The 20,583-nt window shown below is 61.3% G+C and overlaps 1 protein-coding gene across 1 annotated transcript; it reads right to left on the reverse strand.

Annotated features, from left to right (window-relative positions):
* Positions 1–1,506: 1,506 nt before the first annotated feature.
* Positions 1,507–17,746, reverse strand: MDFI (MyoD family inhibitor). The gene is made up of 4 exons (XM_086765724.1): positions 17,588–17,746; positions 7,108–7,290; positions 3,062–3,316; positions 1,507–2,675 (listed from the first exon to the last, which is right to left on the reverse strand). The coding sequence occupies exons 1-4, from the start codon at positions 17,652–17,654 to the stop codon at positions 2,419–2,421; spliced, it is 762 nt and encodes a 253-aa protein (XP_086621850.1). The 5' UTR covers positions 17,655–17,746; the 3' UTR covers positions 1,507–2,418.
* Positions 17,747–20,583: the final 2,837 nt, after the last annotated feature.

Genomic DNA, 20,583 nt, shown 5'->3' on the forward strand with positions numbered 1-20,583 from the left:
GGCTGAGCTGTGCTGGCAACTGCTATTTTATTTGCATTTTTCGAAGGCAGCCATCACTGAAGTACATTCGTAGGCGTGAATTTCACATACATTCAGCAGTACATCATGCTCCGTGAAGAGCTGGGCTCCACTCCCCACCTCCCTGCTCCGCCTTGCCCGTGAGCTTTAAGCTGCATGGGGACCCGGTCCCTTGGGAGCTGCGCTGGAAGGGTGCTTGATGCTGGAGCAAAGACGGGGAGCAGGTGATGGAGAGCTGGGGGCTTAGGGTGCGTGCCACCCCCTTCTCATCCCAGTTCACAAGCACGCAGGGCGCGGCCAGCCCGCAGGGCCCTCTCGTACTGGGGGAATCTGTTCCCCATTAAGCAACTCCAGCAGCGCTCGTTACTGCGGCTGGTGGGGAGCGCAGCCCTGCCAGCTCCAACCTCCCTAATTAGCACCACAAGTGAGGCCAGGCTGGGGAAGGCCAGCGCCTCTGTCCCTCCTTTCCAAGGATGCAAATGGTTTGGAGCAGAGCCTCAGCCGGAGCCCATGGAAAAGCTCCCGCCGAGCACCAATGGGGCCCCGGTCCCATCCATCCTGGGGTGGGCAGCGATGTGCATCCCCCTCCCGGATCCCTGCACCGGGGCTCAGCCCAGGCAGCCAGGCCAGGGGGAGGGCGAAAAGCCCTGACCCGCCACCCCGAGTCCTCCCTGCCACGCCTGGGGTGGAGGAAGGCTGCCATCCTCCTCCCCTCCATGCACTTGCACTAGACCGGGCTCTGACCGCCTTCAGCTCACCACTAAAAATAGGTTTCATGGCTGAGCGGCAGCGCTGGAGGGCAGGCAGCCCAGATCCCAAACCAGCCCGTGTCGCTGTGACCAACTGACCCATTTGGCCCGGATTTTTAAGTATTTTTTTTCCCCTCCTCGTTCAACTTCAGCCCAGGCAGCAGCCTCGCCAGGATGGCCAAGTCCTATCTCTCACCTGCACGACACAGCACAGCACGGGACAGCACAGCATGGTTGGTGGTCCCGCTGCAGGGCTGGCGGGCAGCAGGAGTGCCCATGCCACCCGAATTTGGAGGGCTACCAGCTCCCGCAGCCCCATGCCAACCCTGGGCATCCTGTACCCACCCCAGCCCCGCAGCCGGGAATTCGCACCATTTACTTTTTCTCCTCGAGGAAAGTCTTGTCCCCGCGGCAGACGACGCAGCTCGGGGGTCCTGCTGTGGGGCAGAGCCCCGGGAGGAGCTGAGGACGGTGCTGCAATGGGGCCAGGGTCCCCAGAGTGAAGAGCAGGGGCTCCTCTGGCATCTCCTGGTGCAAGGACCAGAGCGGGAGCACCCCGGAGCCGTCACCGAGCCATCCCGTGTCCCCAAAGGAGCCCCACAGCTTCTGCGCCCCGTGCCCGCAGCTGGGAACAGGATGGGGGTGCAGGCACGGGGACGGGGGACACAGCCCTGCAGAGCACGCGGCGGGGCAGCCATCGGTCAGAAATGAAGAAAGACCTTTATTTACAGTAACAAATGAAAAGAGACAAAAATAACCAAACCTGTCACACTTCCCTCCCCATCTCCTCAGCCCTTCAACGGGGCATTTTCCACCCTCAGCCAGCCACAAGCCCTGACCCCGGGGTGAGGGGATGGGGCCAACAACTCCTGGGGGGTCATTTGGCACCAACCGAGCCACCCCGTCCCACCGGGGACGCACGCAGGGTCGGTAACAGTTTGGGGTCACCCCAGCCACAACCCTGCTGCAGGGACCGGTGAAGGAAAAGCTTCTTCCATGCCGGCACGGTAGGGAGGGGAGCGGGCGGCGGGTATTGCACGTGGCTGCCGATCTCGGCACCGAGGAGGGGCAGGGGCTGGCAGGACGCATCCCGCACACGGGACATCTGGCATCTCCCAGCACAGCTCCGTACTGGGCCCAGCCTGGGGTGGGGGGGGCGCGGTCCTGGGTGGGGATGAGGATGCTCCGTGCCACCCCGGTGTAAACCAGAGCAACGAACCCAGACCACTGTCCTGGGGCAGCCGCGGGCGGTGGCAGTGGGACGGGCTGTCCCCAACCCTGGGGTGGCACCCGCGGGCTCTGCGGGGCGCAGGGCGTGCACTCCTGCTCTCGGCTCAGGTGGCAGGAGGCTCCGGCGATCCTCAGCAAAGCGGCCCGCTGCGGGGAAGAGGTAGAGCGTGATGGGACGCCGGCCGTCCCCGCAGCCCCCGCGGCCCCCTGGGTTCACGCTTCCCCAGGCAGGACCGAGCCCGGCTCCCCAGCTGCGAGGATGAGCTCTGCGACGAGGGGTATCGCTCTCCTCCTTCGCCGGGCTCCCTCGTTCGGCGTTTCACACCTGGGCGTCCCCACCACCAGCTCGGGGACCGGCTGCAGGAGGGGCTGGAGGGGGCAGGGGGGGTCCCCTGGTTCCCCCCGCACCTAGCGCGGCCCCTCAGGAAGAGAAGCAGAGCCCGCAGCACTCCATGCAGATCTCCAGGCAGTCGGCCGACTCGCAGCAGGCGTCGATGATGCCGCAGTCCATGTCGCAGGGCAGGTCGCAGTCCGCGCACTCGCCCGAGTTGCAGCAGCAGCAGCAGATGCAGGAGTCCTCGGAGGTGCAGGAACCGCAGGTGGCACAGTCCAGCACGATGTTGCAGAGGGTCAGGAACTCGCAGAAGAGGCAGGAGAGGATGCAGTGGACGCAGCAGTCTGTGGAGGAACGACCGGAGAGTGGACAACGGCACAGCTGGGTGAGGCAGCAGCCGGCGGATGGATGCTCAGCCCAGTGAGGGTGGAAATCCTCCCTCAGGAATTAATGGAAGGGGTGGGAAGAGGGGCTGGGAGCCAGGCGCTGCTCCAAGGGCCTCCCTCAACACCCAGAGACACACCCAGACCCCAGGAAAGACCAATTTTGGAGGACACCAGGCAACCTCGCTCAGCACCCACCCTTGCAGAAAGCTGCCAGGAGGGGAGCGCAGCTGGCGCCCAGGTCCAGGGGTCCCGGTGGGCTGGAAGGATGCTACAGGAGAAATCCCAAGGGATGTGGGGCTGGAGGAGAATGGCTGGAAAGGGACCCCGCCGGGGAGAGCCGGTACCTTCTTGTGCCTCAATAGGGATGTGGGAAGAGGCCGACTTGGAGCTGCCCTTGCTCTTCTTGCTGCTCTGGCTGTTGATGGAGTGGTGGGTCTGCAGCTTGCGGTGAGGCTTCTGGCTGCTGGGGAGGGGGCGGAAGATCCCGTTCCCCGCCTCCCCGTTGGCACCACCGGGATCCGGCCCTCGCCCGGCACCGTTCTGCAGCAGGTGGGTGCAGGGGCTGGGGGGCTGCGGGGTTGCTCGCACCTGGGGCTGGCCTGGGGGGGTGAGAACAGCAGGTTAGCCCCCCCGAGCCCTCCCCGCAGCGCTCCGCTGGGGGAGAAACCCACGCCCAGTCCCATGTCACTGCACGGGAACCTGGTCCCCAGCTGGACACGGAGTGGCCTCGTGGATGGGACGAAGTGACGCTAACAGGTCCAAGAGGATGGAGATGGAAAGGGAAATGCAGAAGAGGAGACGGCTGGAGAGAAGGAGAGAGAGGAAGGGATGAAAAAAAGAGCAAAGCATAAAGACTTGTCGTGAAGGACGTGCTGCAACGGCCAAAACTCAGCAGAGGACCTGGAGGAGGAGGTCCCCTGGGGTCCCAGCACAGGCAGGACGGACAAAGCCACCGAAGCCGACCGGAGCGGGTGCAGAGACACGGCGAGGCACCCGTGCTGAGCGGGGAAGAGAAGAGCCTGTGGCTGCTTCCAGCAGAGAGCTGCCGTTCCACACGCCACCGTCCCACGAGCCCAGGGCACCGAGCTGCCGGCCGGAGCTCTGGGGCATCCCCATCGCTGTCCGTAAAACCAGAGAAGATGAAGCGTCACTGGAGAGCCGGATTCCTCATCTCCCCACGAATTGGCCGCTTAATTAACAGTCTCCCCAGCCTCTGGCTGAACTTCTCTGCAGGAGGAGGAAAACAAGGATCTGCTCTGTCTGCGCCTCCCTCCAGCCCTCGCACGCCGCAGCCCCGCCGGGATGCTGCCGGAGCCAGCGGCGCAGCTCAGCCCTTCGCTCCCGCCCGGCACCGCGTCCCCGCGCCGCCGTCCTTCTGCGCTGGGAACCCAGCACCAGGGTGGGGGCTTCGAGCACCTGTCCCCCGCCGCCGCAGCGACGCCAATTGAAGCCACAAATAAAATCCCGCCTGACGGAGCTTTGGCCAAACCAAAAATTTGGTTTTCCTCTCCCGGAGCAGTAAACAAGGGGTGATTCAGGCTCGAGGGCAAAGGCACCTCCGGTTGTGGGGGAACAGGAGCAGGGCAGCCGTGGGGCACGGGGGGACCCAAGGGGTGCAGTGGGCACAGACGGTCCCTGTCCTGCACCCGTCCTCGCTAGCGAAAATAAAACAGATGGAGGTTAAAAACCACAAGCGCACGGACCCAGCACCCAGCTCTGCCAGACTGAGCTGGGCTCAGACCGCGGAGGAAGCTGAACCGGGCGCTTGGGCGAAACGCTGCGTCTTTGGCGGGCGCTGGGAAGGGAAAGTAAAATAACTGGAGCTGAGCGGGGAGAGCGGGCTGGAAGCTGGAGGGGTGGGAGAAGGGCAGAAAGGAGAAATGGAAGGCAGGTTTTGGACTAAATGGGATGTGTTTCCCCGTGAAAAAAAACTCCTGGACGGAGCTGGCTGCCAGGCATCCTTCTCCAGTGCCCTTGACCGCCTGTGACCGGTGGGGGCACCGAGTGACACCGAGATGGAGGGTGGCCGTGCCAAACGGCAGCGAACGCTCTATGGCACCGCGTGCTGGGTTTCTCCGGGGGTTTGCACAGCAGCGCGCTTGCTTTGGCATTCTCCATTTCGCCGCATTCCTCAGATTAAACTGTTTGTAAATCAAAATCACGCCCCGGTTCCAGCGAGTGGCAGGGAGAGGCAGCCAGTAATTCCCCTCTCTAAGTTAGGAAAAATATCTTCCATTTTTTAGGAGAACCTTCAACTCACAGGATCGCAAAGCTCTCCTAAGAGAGACATCTTCAATCCAGGACCAAGGTGGAGCAGTGCGTAACGTTCCCCAATAACGTGGGTGTCCGGGCAGGAGCCGGGGGGATCAGCCCACCCGACGGCCCCCACTGCATCTGCCTAGTGGAGGTGGGGTGGAAAACCAGGGCTTTGGGGGAAATCGCCTGCTCTTCGACAACTAAACACCTCCCGGATGCTCATTTCGTGTTTCTCGCCCGAAGCATCGCTCCCCGGCGCAGCTGCGGCGCTGGCTCAGCTCACGTTCCCTGTGCAGCATCGCCAGGGCTCGCTGGACCGATGCCCGAAGCGCAGCGGCGCTCGTCCTGCTCCCAGCCTCCCGACCGTCGCCTCTGCCAAAAATCGGCTTCCCGAGCCGCTAACGGGGCTTGGCCCAACCAGCGCATCGTGGCCGCCTGAGCGGAGTCTGCTGCTGGGCTGAAACTCAATATCCCGAGCCCCAAACCCGCAATCCCCGCTCCAGTTGCTCCCAAACTGCCAAAAGATTGATTTTTTTTAAGAAGCCTGGCAGGATTCGACCCGCAGCGCTGAGCCTTGGGGGTACTGATCCTGGCAACGAGACCCCAGGGCCCCTTTGCTGCCTGGTCCCTCCTGAGCTTCCGTGTGCCAGGCTGGCCCGAAAATGCCACCGTCACCCCCTCCACCGTCCCATGGGGGAGCCTAACTGTGCTCCCCAGTAACTCCCAGAGGGGGGCATCTCCCCCCCCCACAAGCGATGGTGACCCCCCCAGAACAGCAGCACTGTGAGGGATGCTGGAAGCGATGCTCTGCAGGGAACTGAACCTTGTTTCCCAAAGAGGGGAAGAAGCAGGGGGTTCCCCACAAGCGGGATGCGGGCGGCCACGGCCCCCCCAGCCTTGGGGCCCACGGGGCGGCTGCGTGGGGGTGGGCTGGGGAGGGGGCTGCGTGGAGCCGCACCACGCAGGGTGCAGCAGGCTGCGGCGTGACTCAGAGGTGCAGAATGTCTGTGGGCAGCCGGCCCAGCTCCCAGATGCTGCGCGAGGGCTCGAGCTCCAGCTGAGGAAACGTGCGCTCGCCTCGCTCCACGTACACCGTCAGGAGCGCCCGGATTTTGCCGTCCCCTCCCCTTCCCACCCTGCGTGTCCGCTCCTCAAAGTTTGCGACCTCCTTCCCACTCTCCCTCCCTCTCCTGCATTGGGAAGCATCCATCCCCTCTACGCTCCTTGGAAGGGAAAGCCGCGCGCTCGCATCCAACGAAAGGGGAACGGCTGCGTGCGTAAGGGGCAGCCTGGGAGCAAAACCCTCGGATCCAGGCTGGGGGCCAGGGAAAGGATGGACGGTGCAACTCCAGGAGAGCCTGACCCCCGGGTCTCCCATGTCTGCCAGCTCTGCTCTCCCGCCCCTGCAATGGGAAATGGAGCAAGGGCACCCCGGTCCCCTCCCGTTTCTGTATTTCTGGCCGCGGGGGGACCGGCAGGTCTGCAGCAGCAGGAATGGGGGAGGTGATGCTCGGCTTCACCAGTGCCTCCAGCAAAACCAGACCCTCGGCGCAGACCGCTGCTGGTTCAGGCTTTGCACCAGCCTCACCCTTGCCCTGGATACGCTGAGGCAAGAGCTGTCCCGACGGGAAGCATCTCCCTTTGCTCCAGCAAACGGCTGCTGCACGTCCCTCGCTTGGCTGGGACCGCAGAGCCCTGGAAAGGCCTGTTCTGCCAGGGGGTCCCCCCTCTTCCGCTGCGGCATCGGGGGATGCTCCATCCCGGCAGCCAGCTCCTTGACCCTGGGACCAGTCCCTCTTCCCACCGCGGCATCCCAGGAGGACCCCAACGCGACCCAGAGCTCCTCCAGCCTCCCGCCTTCCTCCCGCTCTGCCTCCAGCCAGTCCCGAGGGCGACGGCAGCAAAAAGCATCAGCACACCGCTGCTGGATGCTGCCCTTCCCTCCCCCCGGCTCCCGGTGACTCACGCTCGGTTAAAATCTTTTTTCCTTTGATGTGGGGAAGAGCGGAACGAGGAGGAGACAGCTTCCCACCACGGCTGCCCTCCTTTTTAATGAGCCCTGTTGCTGATTAGATGGCAGAACCCCAAAGCACGGGCACGAGATGCACGTGCCCCCACGGAGGGAAACACTCACATGTCACAGCTTCGGGAGCGCCCGTGAGCTCGGGACGGGGGCCCTTTGTCACGACTTTTTGGGATTCATGGTCTTCCAGGGGCTTCTCCTTCTTCGGTGCCGAGGGGCGGACGGGCGGCTGGGGCTCTGCCGACGGTGCCGCTGGCGTGCGCCGGGGCGAAGGGTGCGAGGTTTCACCCGCCTCTGCAAGAGAAACGGGGTTGGAGCTGCTGAGCACCCCGGGGTGCACCGAGCTGTGGGCAGAGCCCCCCCCTTGTCACCCAAACCCACAGCAACCCATAGCACATCCCCAGTCGCTGCAAACGGCACTGGTCGGCGCTCTGGGACTCTGATTTTGGGCGTGAGTCAAATCCAGCCGCCCCGTACGGAGTAGAGGGGAAGAGCTGGAGCACTGCGAGGGATTTTTGGGGGCTGCTGGGGATGGGCATCGGGGCTGCATCACTCTGCAGCCGCTCACCCCGCTGCGAAGCCAGCAGTTCTGCAGCACCCTCCCAAAAGCCTTCCCGAGGTCCCACATTCCTGCTCTAAAAAGCCAGGGATCTGGTTACACTCAGCAGTTCAAGTTGGATTTTTCATCCCCCCTTCCCATGAAAGAGCCACTGTCTTCGCCTGCCACCTCCCCTCACGTTCCCGCGTGCTCTGGGGCAGGAGCAGCCCCTGCGGGACCCCCCCGACGGGGCAAGCAAAACCCAAAATGAGAGCTGCGTTACTCCTCGCGGGGATAAACCCCAGCACCGCACACCCCCTCGCAGAAACCCAGCGAGGAGACAGCCGCCGTGGAGCGTCTAGCAGGGGTCACTGGGTCTGGACACCCCCACCCACCGCGAGCCCCCTTCCTCAGCCCTCCATCCCTCTCCCTGGCACCCGGAATAGTGGCCGCTTGCACCACAGGGGCTGGACCACGCTTTATATAAAACTAAATTATAGCTTGGGCAAAGGGAGGGAGACCAAAGACCCGTAATTTCCCTGGCTATAACAAGAGGTCCTACACGCAGGCAGGCAAGGGCGGGTGGCAGGGGGGGAGAGAGACCTCGGGCTCTTCGTTATACTCAATGTAACAAGAGGTCCTACATGCAGGAGCCGGGGAGGAAGGCAGGCAGACCTCACACGTGTAATTACAGGGACTACAACAACGGGCCCTACAAGGGAGGCGCAGGGTCCCATCCGCACCCCGGGGTCGGCAGGAGCCTGGACACAGAGCGATGCTCGTTCAGCTCCCAGCTCTGCTACACCCCATCTGCCTCAGTTTCCCCAAAGGACCATCCTCTCCGCCCCTCCCGGGATGCTGGTCCAGCCCGGGGCACCGGAGCTCCTGCGACAGGGCGTTTGCTGGGAAGGAAAGCTCATCTCGATGCAGAGCCCTGCTCTCTGCTCTCCCCACAGGCAGAGCAATTTTGGGGCTCAACCATGGGAAATTCAGCAGCTCCCGCTGAATTTTGCACAGTTGGCTCCAAATCCCAAGTGGAGTGGGAGCACGCGAGCCCCGGAAAGGAGAAAACTCATTCCCACGCCTTGCGAAAGCCCAGCGAGGAGAAGAGAGCAGGCTGTCATCTACCCGCAGGCGCGGTGTCCAGGTGAATAATAACCGCGTGCTGCTGCAGCCGCGGCCTCCGTCGTGTCCCAACCTGGACCAGCCTGAGTCAGAGCTGTGGCGTTCAGCCCAGCGCCTGATCTAAAGCCTGTTAAACCTCGAGACAGAACTCTCGATGGCTGGGGAGCTCTGGACAAAGCCCCGAGTCCGGTGCAGAGCGCGGAGGGTGCAGCTCCTGCGTGGTCCGAGCCACCGGGCACTGGCACAGCCGGGGAGATGCTCCAGTTTTTGCTATGAGATTCCCAAATGTGCTCAGGGCTTAAAAACCAACAGCCAAGACTTTGGGGGTGCGCAGAGCAGCCCCACGATCGTCGAGTCCCCTGCTCTGCTCTCCCCTCTCCAGTGAGCAATTCACACTGGGAAAAAGAGCTGGAAAATCAGGTGCTGCAATGGGTGAGGGGCTGGCAGCCGCTTTGAAGACAGGGGGAATTCATCTCCACGGCTGACCGGGAGACTTGATCCCTGCCTCTGCCACATCTGTCCGCTCCATGCCCATTCCCAAGGGGCTGGGGACGAGGAGGGTCTGTTCGGACCCCGAGCTTTGCCGTACGGATGGCGAGCGTGCCGGCCCGCTGACTCTCGAGACAAGGCTCGTTTTTGCCGTGGCCACTTCACCCACGTAATTACCCCGCACAACGAGAGGTCTCACACCGCCACAGCGATGCAGGGAGGAAGACGGCAATTAAATTAACTCCCACTAGAACAAGCTGGCCAGGGAGAGAGACAAAAATAAGACAGGAGAGAAATTTGGGTAAGCTAGTCCTTCCCTTCACTTCTCCGTCGCTGCACATCCGTGGGGAGGGTACGGACGGAGCTGACCCCCAAGGGCATGGCATCCCCCGGGAGCGAGATGCAGATAGGCGCAGCCTGGACACGGGTGGGCTCAGCGCAAATCCTGCCCCACGCTGCCGGTTTGCTGGGTCTGGGCACTTCCCAGGCACCTTTCCACCCACAGGGAAACGCAGTGGGAATGCACAGGGAAACGCTCATGCATGGGTGCAGCAGCTCCCGAACAAGCCTGGCGAAGCCCACCCAAGGAAGAGGCATCACCCCTGATGGCACAGGGAGAGCCGGCCGGACAGACCCCCAGCGCCGGCACATCCCCTGACAGACCAGGATGGGCACACACGTGGGACATACGGCTCCACAGGCATCCCACGGCAGATAATCCCCTGCCCCCCTGGCCGCATGTCCTCATGGCTCCTCCAAACCCTCATTTTGGGGCACGAAGCCCCCTCAGGAGAGGGGTTCCTGCTCCCCAAACCACACTGCGCCAAGCAACGAGGGAGAGCGCGGGAAGAGGTGCGTGGAGGAGCAGCTCTGTCCCCCCATCGCTGGGGTCTGGCAGGGGGTCTCCAGCAAGGTGAGGTCCCCTCTGGGGGTCCCCTGTTCCCACGGCCACCAAGGCAAGGACCGGCTCCCTCCCTCCCCTGCTATCGCCCTGCTGCCGCCAGAACAAGACGAGGCTTGACCTAAACCCGCTGGGTTTAAAAGCAACCACAAGCCCGGGCAAAACGCAGACAAAGCCCTCAGGAGAGGCAGCCCTCGGGATGGGACATCCATCGCCTTCCCTGCCTGCGCTCCCACCGCAGCCGCATCCCCAGCCCCTTCTCAGCCGGGGCAAACGCTCATCACGCGGCAGAGAAATACCCTGGGACGAGAGCCTGGGTCTCCACTGCCCCATCCCGTAAAATACAAGGGAGAAACGAAGGTAACGTGGCACAGGGAGGGCGACTCACATTTTGTTCATGGGAACAGAGATAATAAGGCATTTAAAAATAATAAGCCAGGCTTCAACAAATCACAGCGCTGCCCTAAGGTACAGAAGATTAGGAAAGCTGATAGACGTGGAACTACTTTCTTTGCCTGCTGGCTGCCGAGCCCAGGAGATGCACAGGGGTCAGGTTTGCTGATTGTTCCCCCGATTTACAAAGTCCACATCCACCCATCATAAAAGCCCTGAGACATCCCTGAGCTCCAAAGTCCACCACGCACCACGAGATTTGATAAAAAAAAGGAGAGAGGAGATCTCTCAGGAGATCCTCAGAGAGGATCTGAAGAAGCTGTAAGGTTTCATCGGCTTTGACTGTGTATCTTGCAATGCTCTTGCAAAATCAACTGTACGAAACATCCCTCTGGGAGCACCGGCTGTGGGAAGGAGCCACCGTGCATCACCAGCAGCTGCAGGAGCTGCTGGGGCAACCACCAGCCGTTGTCCTGATCAGGGGAAAAAGTATTTGTGCTTTGGGAAGCGCGCTTAACTCCTGATGAGCTTGCAGGTCTGAGCTAACCCGTCCCCCGGGGACACCGCAGCCAGCACGGCCGCAGCATCCTAAGGCTCATGGGGACCTGTGGGTTTCCTTCTCTGCAGCTGGGATGGCACGGAGGATGTGGCAAGATGCAAAGCTGGAGCCACGCTTTTGGGTCAAACCCAGCCAGGTTTTCCTGTGGCTCCTGCTCAGCTCTCCCAAGATGTGGCTCGACGCCACAGACGATCTGCCTGGCTGCTTGGGATCTCTGATGGAGCTGTGCTTCCTCCATCTAAGTGCCTTTCGCTAAAGAAGAAGAAATCTGACAGCAGAAGATGGACGGACACCTCATGGGTGCCCCACACACGGCTGCATGGCAGCAACGGGCAGCACGGCAGAGAAAAACGCCTTGGTCACGAGGAAACTAAGGACAGGCTTGGACCAGCGTGCTCAGAAGCAAAGCCCATCTCCTCAGCAGGCTGCACGCTTGGAGCAGGCAGCGTCAACCCGCTGCGAAAGGGAGGGAGAAGGGTCCCGACACCTCTGGATCCACATCCGGGCTCTCCTGGACGTGAAGAGCATCCGAACCTAACGCCGACTCCTGCCGACGTGGAGACGCTCAGGAGAGTCTCCCGTCCCCCCTTCTCTCTCCCTTGAATTCCTCAGGAATGGCGGGTCAGGGACGGGATAACGCTGGACGGAGACGCAAACAGAGGCGCTTGCCATCAACAACACGCTACCTTGCGGCAATATTTAGTTTGGGAGCTTTCTAATCTGTTCTACGCAGAAAAAACGAGCGCGTAATCTCTCTTGGTTTTCCCATACGCGCTGCCCGGCCCAATCAGGTGCCTGTCTGACCCAGCCGAGGGATATTTTCGAGCTCGATTAAGTGGTTTCAAGTGCAGAAGAGACAGCGCTGAAGCAAATCCTTCCAATCCCATGAGCCAGGCTGGAAGAGAGGAAAGCGAAATTCTGGTTTGAAAGTTTGCTCAACTGGGAAAAATCCCAACGGCTTATTTACATTCAGTCTGAAATTAATGCGCTCAAGCGTTTTCAGATTCTGTGACACTCGGGGAAAGGAAAAGGAGGGTGGGAAGGGAAGGAGGAGAGGTGCCCGGAGCTGCTGAGCATGGCCGGGACACATCCAGCACAGCTCTGCTTCTCTCCCGGAAAGCGTTTGCCCCCATGTCCCTCTGCAATGCTTTGGATAAACAGTTCAGTTCTGGGACAATGAGGAATCCGGTCAAAAAAAAATATGAGTTTCTATGAAAAGTTACTTCCTAAATGCAAAAAAGCAAAACAAAGCAAAAAAAAACCACAAAACCCCAAACAGCTTGCCAGCCTGGGAGTTGTTATTATTTGTTATTTATAGCCGTGGGTGGGTAGGAAGAGAAGAATTTTGGGCCAGCCAGACAGGCCAGGACCAGCGTCTACCCAGTCTGTCGGCGTTTGACCTCAGCCAAAAGCTCCTCCGGCAACAAAACCCCGACTCCAGGTTTGGGGCGCGCACCCCGTGCCCAGGCATCCCTACGAAGCCCATCACGCAAAGGTCCACGTTGACCCAAGGGTCAACAACCCAACCTGGGGTTGAGTCAACTTCCATTGACTTTGAGGAGCACCGTGCCGGCTCAGCGCTCACCGGTGCGGGCTAAGCCCCCGCGTCGTGGGAGCCTGGCACGGAGGAAGGATGCAGGAGAAGATCCTGCGACATCCCCGGTGTCCTTAAGGACAAGCAATTATCCTCAACGCCTGGCAAGCGGCTAACGCGATGCCTATCAGATCCAAGGAGATTCTGGGAATTACAGAGCAAGGAGCCACACCGCTACGCTGGGGAAAATTACGGAGAGGCTAATTAGGGACCACGCCAGTACAGTAATTGTGTAACCTTACGGGGTCAAACCAGCACAGGTTCTGCCAGGGAAAATTTGTGTCTTTCTAACCTGCTAAGAGTCCTTCAAAAAAGTTAATTGAAGAGCAGATAAATGTGAGCTGGTGGACATCGTTATTAACAAGAATAATAATTTGCACTTACGCAGCACCTTTCATCCCGAGATCTACCCGGGGTACGGTTTTAAGCCAGTGCCCGTCACACATCACTCGATCTCCACGTATTTTGCATCAGCATGGCCGCAGCTCTAAGCTGCTCAGCCCGATGGGGAAACTGAGGCACGTAAAAGGGATTTGCCCAAAGCAAGAACCCATGGTGATGGAGCCCCAAAACTCCACAGTCCTGGTGCCCAACCATCCCGTAGCTTTGTGCGTTTGCTAGGTTGGGGTTTCTTTGAACCACAGACCCCAAAGCGGTTTCAGAGGAGCTGCAGGATGACCAGGGTGAGGTGAGAACAAGGTCTTCTGCAAAGGTCAGGGCAGCAGAAGGGGATCCCAGCAGAAGGCATCCCAGAAGAGGACGGGACTGCGGTGAAAGTGCTTCCCGAAGCTACTGCCCGCTCTCTGATCCGCCCCATCGCAGAGCCGAGGATGCACCACGGAAAGACAGTGGGATGACACCGGTGCAAGGCGGGGACCTTCCCCCCCAAGTCAAACATCAAGTCCAACAGCGGCTGAAGATCAAACGGAGATGGGCAGAAGCACGCGTGCGTGCGGCTGCAGTGGACAAAGCCTGAAGATTGGGATTTGGGGAAAAAAAAAAATCCCAGTTATCCCATCCCTGCTGCTACGCACCAGCTCATTTCCACCAGTACAACCCAAGCGCAGCCCTGGGAGGCTGCTGGTGCCCATCCCGGCCCGAGCAAGGCAGAGATCGGGGAAAAAAAATCAGAAAAACGACAGAAAATGCCCAGAGGGCAGCTTGGGTTTCTGCAACTCACAGACTGGAGCAGGAGCTTTCCAAGGAAATTCAATAAGGAGCTGGAGCGGGACCGGGACGCCGGGGTAGCAAGAGGCACAGCCCCCAGGGCTTGCTTTGTTTTGCTCAAAACCAGAAACATTTGGGAAAAAAAAAAGCCAGAAATCTGCCTTTTTTTTTTTGTTTTCTGCAGTTTTGTTATTGTTGTTCAAAGAAAAATAAATTAAAAAAACCCAAGCATTTTCATGAGCAGATGAAAAACTTTGAAAGAAAACAGAAATTAATCTTTCGGTGCAAAAAGTCTTTTATCTGGGGTAAAAAACCCATGAATTTTGTTTCTTTTAGGGCTTTTTTTTTGGCTCTTTTGCACTTACAGGATGTCTGTGTGCAAATCTGCAAGCAGTTTCGTTCAAAATCAGCACGGAGACAAGCAAAGACCTTTTTATTTTGACCTTGGAGGCGGCTGCCTTTGTTTCCGCCCCCCTCCCAGCGCAGGACAGGGTCCCAGTAATGGGTACCCCAGTGCTGGTGGCACCGACCCTGCCCAGGAGCACCCACGGGTGCTCGAGACCCTGAGCCGGCTGGCAGCACGACCCCGGTATTTGGGGCGAGCGAGGCAGAGCCGCGTTGGTGGGGCTGCAGCACGCAATAGCTTTCTGCCTCCTGTTCCACCTCAGGGCAAAATCCTTGGGAACAGGCAGAAAAAATTAAAGGGAAAAAAAAAAAAAAAAAAAGAAAAAGTGCACGGTCCTTGTGTGGCTCCCAGCAAAGAGCCGCAGAGCTGCCGACGCCTGTGGGGACACGGAGGGGGGGACGCGGTGGTGGCCCCACGCAGCAGCTGTCCTGCTGGGAAAGGGAAGGAGGGAGGTGGGAATGAGCGGAGCCAAACCTGAGGGAAAAGATTTTTCTTCTGGAGATGGATTTGCCTCCAGCACCTCTCCTTGGGTTTGCTTCCCATAAGCGAAGCCCCTCGCCCGCTGCCCCCGTTCCCCCTCATGAAGGGAAGGACAAAAATAATCCCGTCGGCCAAAGGGCTTTCTGTTTTTCTCCTGTTTTCTGCTAATTCCTCCAAAAAATAATTATACCCCACACGCTCCCCACAGGCAGACAATCGCCTCTTCTCTCCGAGGCTCCTCTGCAAACTACCTGCGGCTATTTCGAGGGCTTGGTTTGCAGCGTGCCTGTGGGGATGGCACCCGGCCCGTCTTCAGGGATGCCAAGGAACAAAATCCGGGAAACGGGCTTCGTCCTCGGGCTGGGAAAGGGGACCAAGCACGGCAACGCCAACCCGACCCTGCCCACGATGCGCTAACTTGGGCCAAACCACTCAGGCCCCTCACTTTCCCCATTTATTTCGGCGTGACCAAATTAGCCGGTCTCATTTGCCAAGCATCAGAAAGGGAGTCGAGCAAAAATTCCCAGGCTCCGTGGTGCGTGACAGAGCCCCTGGACGCTGCTCAAGTGATAATGGCTCAGCACCGAAACATCACGAGGCCAAACAAGCACGGAAGACAAACCGGACCCTGTCCATTCATTGCTCACCAAAAAAAAAAAAAAAAAAAAAGAAAAAAGAAAGAAAGACGTGACATGAGCAAGAATTCAAAGCTCAAGACACGCGATCGGAAAGCAGCTCCCTGAGACGGGACAGGGATATTCCCTCAGCACGAAATGTGGCCCTGGGAGCCCAGGCAGATGGAAATTGAGGGCATCCTGGAGACCCCCGTGCCTCCCCAGCTTTGTACGCCGCGAAAGTGGGGTCTAAAGGAGACAAATCTGGTCCAGGGCTGCTTGGGTTTGCCCACCCCGGGTCTGTGCTCATCTCCGGGAGGAACTGGAGAAGAGGGGAGCGGGCTAGGGGCTGGTTTGGGATGGAGGTGACACCCCTCCACCATGGGCACCCACGGGCTCCCAGACATCTCAGCTGGGACCCAGCACTCCCGCTCGGGACACCAGTACAACCAGGAGGCTGAGCCACGCTGCGCCCACACACCGCTCACGTGCGGCTGGGAACGCGGAGAAGCCGCAACGCCATTTTCCCCCCGACGCATTTAACAGATTTCCGAACTGCTTTTTAAAACACCCCACGCTCGATCTCACAGTCGCCACCGCTCAGCGCTCCTCCTAAGCCAGGCCAGCGGCGAGTTCCGTACAAAAGCTTTTTTTGCGCTAGGTCCGTGCGTTACCGGTTCACCATTTCCCACCTGGAAAGCAAACGGGAGGAAATCCAGTGGGGAAAAAAAAAAACCTCTGCGCAGCCCCCGCAGCTGCCTCGGCCCCGGGACGTGGCCGCAGCACAAAGCGGCGTAAGAGTTCGGCCGGGAAGCGGAGCCGGCAGCATCCAGCTGGAAAAGCAGGGGGAAGAGAACAAGAGGATGTATTCTCCAAAACTTGGTCCCAGCCACGCTGCGGGCCAAAGCCAACAAGCAGAGAGATCCAGCTGCGCTAAGCCGGGTTGCTGTGCATCACCGTGCCCAGTGCCCCCGCGGCCGGTTTCAGAGCCGGTCCCGGGGCGGATTTGGCCCCTTTTGTGCCACCGACAGCGCACGCATCGGGGTGTTCCACCCCTCGCCATCAGCTTCCTGCTCCAGAATTTTGGTTTTTGGCTCATATCAGGACTTTTAATGCAGTTTCCACATGTGAACCGTGGAACACCGTTCCACATGGGACGCCAGCACAGGTCCTCGCACCCCCGACCACACCACCTGGACAACTCGAGGGGCTCTGCTCTACCCCGCGGGAAAAATGAGTATCCCCAAAACTTTTCCATCCACTTCTCCATGGCCCGATCCTGCCCCTCCAGCAAGTGGCTGCGGGGAGGGGAAGGAGCCCCCCCCAGGCTGCAGAACAGCCCCCAGCCCCTTGCACCCATTCCTGGGGGGAGCGTGGGGGTGATTTTAACCCCTTCAGCTTGCGCTGGCCCCCGCGCCCCGGCTGCCCCGCGCGCTTGGCCGAGGGACAGAAACCGCTGCAAAGTTTGTGCTGCGAACTCCCCACGGGGCTCGGCTGCATCAGCTGCGCTCGCACCGCGCCAGGCGTGCACACGCACACGCATGCACACGCATGCACGCTCCCACTCAGCCGCACACAACCACGCACACGCACGCACACCCTCAGGCCTTCCTGGACACGCACACGCCCCCCCAGCCGCGCGCACACCCAGCCACGCACACGCAGACCCACGCACAGTCCCTCCCCAGGCACCCACCGCCCCCCAAGCCGTGTGCACACACGCGCCCCCCCCCCCAGCCGTTCACCCCCAAAGCCACGCACCCCTTCGCTGGCCACCCACAGCCTCCCCCCAGCCACGCACACGCACTCCACACAGCCCCCTCCCCACTTCACGCACCGTCCCCACCAATGTGTCCCTCGCGGGGCACCCCCCGAGCCGTGCACCCACACCCCCCTTCTCACTCCCACCCCCCAGCCGTGCACAGACACCCCCTCCCCACACCCCCCTCACCGCGTACCCACCCCCCCCCCCAACCCGAGCACCCGCTTCTCCCCCAGCCGTGCACCCCCCGGCCACGCACCCAACCCTCCCCAAACGCCCCCCGCAGCCGTGCACACCCCCCAGCCGTGCCCCTACACCCCTCAGCCGCGCACACATCCCCCCTTCCCCACAGCCCCCCTCAGCTGTGCCCTCTTCAGCCGTGCACATCCCTCAGCCGTGCCCCCCCCAGCCATACACCCCCCCAGCCGTGCACACCCCCCAGCCGTGCGCACCCCCCCAGCCGTGCGCACCCCCCCAGCCGTGCACACCCCCCAGCCGTGTGCCCCTCCCCAGCCGTGCGCACCCCCCCCAGCCGTGCCCCCCCGGGCAGCAGCCCCCCGTACCGGGCAGGGCCGGCTCGGCTCGCCGGCTCTCGGCTGGGCTCGCTGGGCGGTTGCCGGCCTGGGACATCGGAGAGGGGCAGGGGCAGGGCCGGCTACGGCGGGGAGAGAGGGGCCGAGTGCGGGCCGGCCCCGCGCCCCCGCCCCGCCGCGCTCACCTGGGCCCCGCGGGGCTCGGCTCAGCCCCGCGCCCGCCCCCGCATCCCCCGGCCCCGCCGCCTCCCGCCCCCGCTCCGGCCGCCTTTTTTTTTTTTTTTTTCCCTTCCCCAATTCCTTTAAAAAAAAAAAAAAAAAGGCTGCGAGAACAAACAAACAACCACCCGCGTCCGCCGCGCTGCGCGGAGCTGGGAGGGGAGGAAAAGTTTCTTTTGGGGGATGGAGCAGAGCCGGGGAGGGGAGAGGCGCAGGGCAGGCAGAGGTTGCTGGGCTCCCAGCCTCGAAATTGGGATCTGTCGGCTTTGCTGCGCTTTCGGCTGGGTGTGGGGTTTCCCTCCCCAAAAACTGGGCGGGGGGCGGGAGGGGGGAGCGGGTCTGGGAAACTCCCACAGCCCTGCGGCAAAGCCCAGGACCCACGGGTGGGTGCTCCAGCCTTGGCAGCTCTGTGCCCGGGGAAGGGAAGCAAAGAGGCTGCTTTTGCCCCGGAGTCTGCTGGCACATCCTCAGCAAAGCCTCTGCCACCCCCACCCCTCCCTGCCTCAGTTTCCCCAACCGGTAAATGAGGTTTGGCTCCTTGGGGCGATGGCAGGAGGCGCTGGGATCGGAGGCGGCAGCGTCACTGCTGCCATCGGCCCCGACAGACAGTGTGAAACCAAAGTTTCAAGCGATAGCTGCACTTCCCAAGAAGGCCAACCCCGGGTTCGCCGCGTTTGCTCCGGCGCTGCGTCCCTGCGGGGTCCCCACGAGGATTCGGCCTCGTGCACAGCTTCACGCGGGACCCGCCAGCGTGAGCCTGGAGTTGAACTGGCCGGCAGCACGGTGGGCTTGCCCTTCCTGCGGCGTGGGGTCACTGCTTCCCAGACGCGCCGGGGGTCTGGGCGACAGCACGATTTTTGCGAATCCAGAGCCACGCTCCAGGTTCCCAGAGCAGGGCCAAAGGTGCCTCCCCACAGCCCACTCCTCTCCTGCCCAGTGATGCCATAACCCTGCTGCCGTCCGGGCCAGCTGCGATGCAGCATTCAGCGTGGCGAAGGGTACAGGGAAGGCGCTGAGACGTCACTGCTGCGGCCACATGTAAAGGAAACGGGTCTGGAGGGGGAAATGGGGCAGCCTGGGGCACAGAGAGGGACTGGAGGGACCCGATGTGTTTGGGATCCTTCTGAAAGCTCCAGCCTGAAGCCATGGAGATGGAGACGGTCGTGCAAGAGCATTCCTGCCTGCACCCTAAAATCCTGCTGCCAGAGCTGCGTCCTCCTGAGAGCCAGCCAGCACCATCCAGCCCACCCCGCTGTGCCGGGCCCTGCTTGGCAAGTCGGGAAAACAGGATGGGAAAAACACGGATGGAGCCCCGAGTGCTCCCTGCCTGGGGCGTGGGGTGCGGTGTGGGGTGTAGCACCATGCAGCGCCATGCACCCTCCTTCCCAGCCGCAGCGCGTCTTTCTCCGCGCATCCTTGTTCCTGAGGGTGAAGCGTCCCTTGACAGCATCACGCCTGGTCCCCGGGGGTGCCACCCCGGTGCAGGTCACCCTGCCAGGAGCCAGCGGCTGGATCACTTCCTTCACCTGACATCGCTCCGCCGGCCGCAGCCCTGGCAGGACCCAGTCAGTTTTCCGCAAGGATTTATTAAAGCAGAGCCCAAGCGCAGAGCCGGCCGTACCGGTGACGGCGAGCGGGGCGGCGGGGTGTGCCGGCATCGCCGGCCTCTGAGGCAGCGTCTGTGAGTCACGCCGGGAACACGCCAGCCCCACGCGCTGCCGCCGCACATTCCTCCCTGTTTACCTGCTCCGACACCCGTGAATCCGGCCCCGCCAAGGCAGACGCACCCTCGCACCTCGCTGGCAGCCTCGGGGGACGCGGTCCCACCCGAGGGACGTGGCCTTGCCGGACAAGGGTGCTTGAAGCAAGAAGGATCCAGCAGCCCTGGGATTGCCCTGAACCTGGGGAAGGAGGAGGGCGGCCGCCCCCGGGGAGGATGGAGCTGGGAATCCGGATGCCGCGTGCTCGGCTCGGGCTGTGAGGCTGCACAGCCGGGTAGGGATCAGCAGCATTTTTCCTCTGTGCTGACAGCTTGGCCTGATAACCCAGAATAAAAAAATACTTGAGAGCACTTTGGGATGCTGAACGCTGGCCCAGGATCTCCCCTGTGCAGCCCTGGATTTGGAGGGGGAAAGGGGCTCCCTGCAGGCGCCCGGGCTGGGAGACCCCTGGGCACGGGGGGAGCTGTGCCACGCGGGAAAGTGCTCTGCAGGGGTTTGGGCAGCCAGGGCTCAGCCTTCCCCGACCTCTCTTTAGCACGCTGTGTTCGAGGATGTCGGCAGCAGCATCCGTCACCGGCAGCATCCGGGGACGATCTCCCACGAAGGGCCTTGGGAAAAAACATGCTGACGCTTTGCATCGCTGCTGCCCGACAGCGATGAACCAGCCTCTGACACCCTCCCGTCCCTGGGCACGGTGGTCCCGCAGGGGCTCCAGCCCCGTCCCTGTACTGGAAAACTCCAGGAACGGAGGCGAGCAGGAAGGCGCGAACGAGGCGAGGTCTCTCGTGGGGGTTACAATTTGCTCAGCGATGCCAATTTTCCACAAAAACTTGTGGGTTTTTTCCCCAAAGTGTTATCCCCTCTAAAGAAAACTCCCGCCCGAGCGGTTTTAGCAGGGTGCTGGGGTGGGCAGGAGCGGGGCTGGGACACCCTGCAGTGCACAATTAATCCCGCACTGATTACACCCGGATTAATCCCGCGATACGCCCAGGACTGCTGCACCCCGCGGAACGCTGTGGGAGCTGGCTGTATTTTGGAAAAACAAGGCCGTTTCTGTAGGTGTGTGACTGCACTGACCCACATTCA

This window comes from Chlamydotis macqueenii, chromosome 23, assembly GCF_036417535.1.
Source record: "Chlamydotis macqueenii isolate bChlMac1 chromosome 23, bChlMac1.mat, whole genome shotgun sequence".
In the NCBI taxonomy this organism is placed as follows: domain Eukaryota; kingdom Metazoa; phylum Chordata; class Aves; order Otidiformes; family Otididae; genus Chlamydotis; species Chlamydotis macqueenii.

Coding starts and splice junctions, on each gene's coding strand:
- MDFI (XM_086765724.1), bottom strand. CDS start 17,654: ATGTCCCAGGCCGGCAACCGCCCAGCGAGCCCAGCCGAGAGCCGGCGA. Junction 3,317..7,107: donor CGCTCCCGAAGCTGTGACAT/GTGAGTGTTTCC, acceptor TCACCCCCCCAG/GCCAGCCCCAGGTGCGAGCA. Junction 2,676..3,061: donor CCCTATTGAGGCACAAGAAG/GTACCGGCTCTC, acceptor GTTCCTCCACAG/ACTGCTGCGTCCACTGCATC.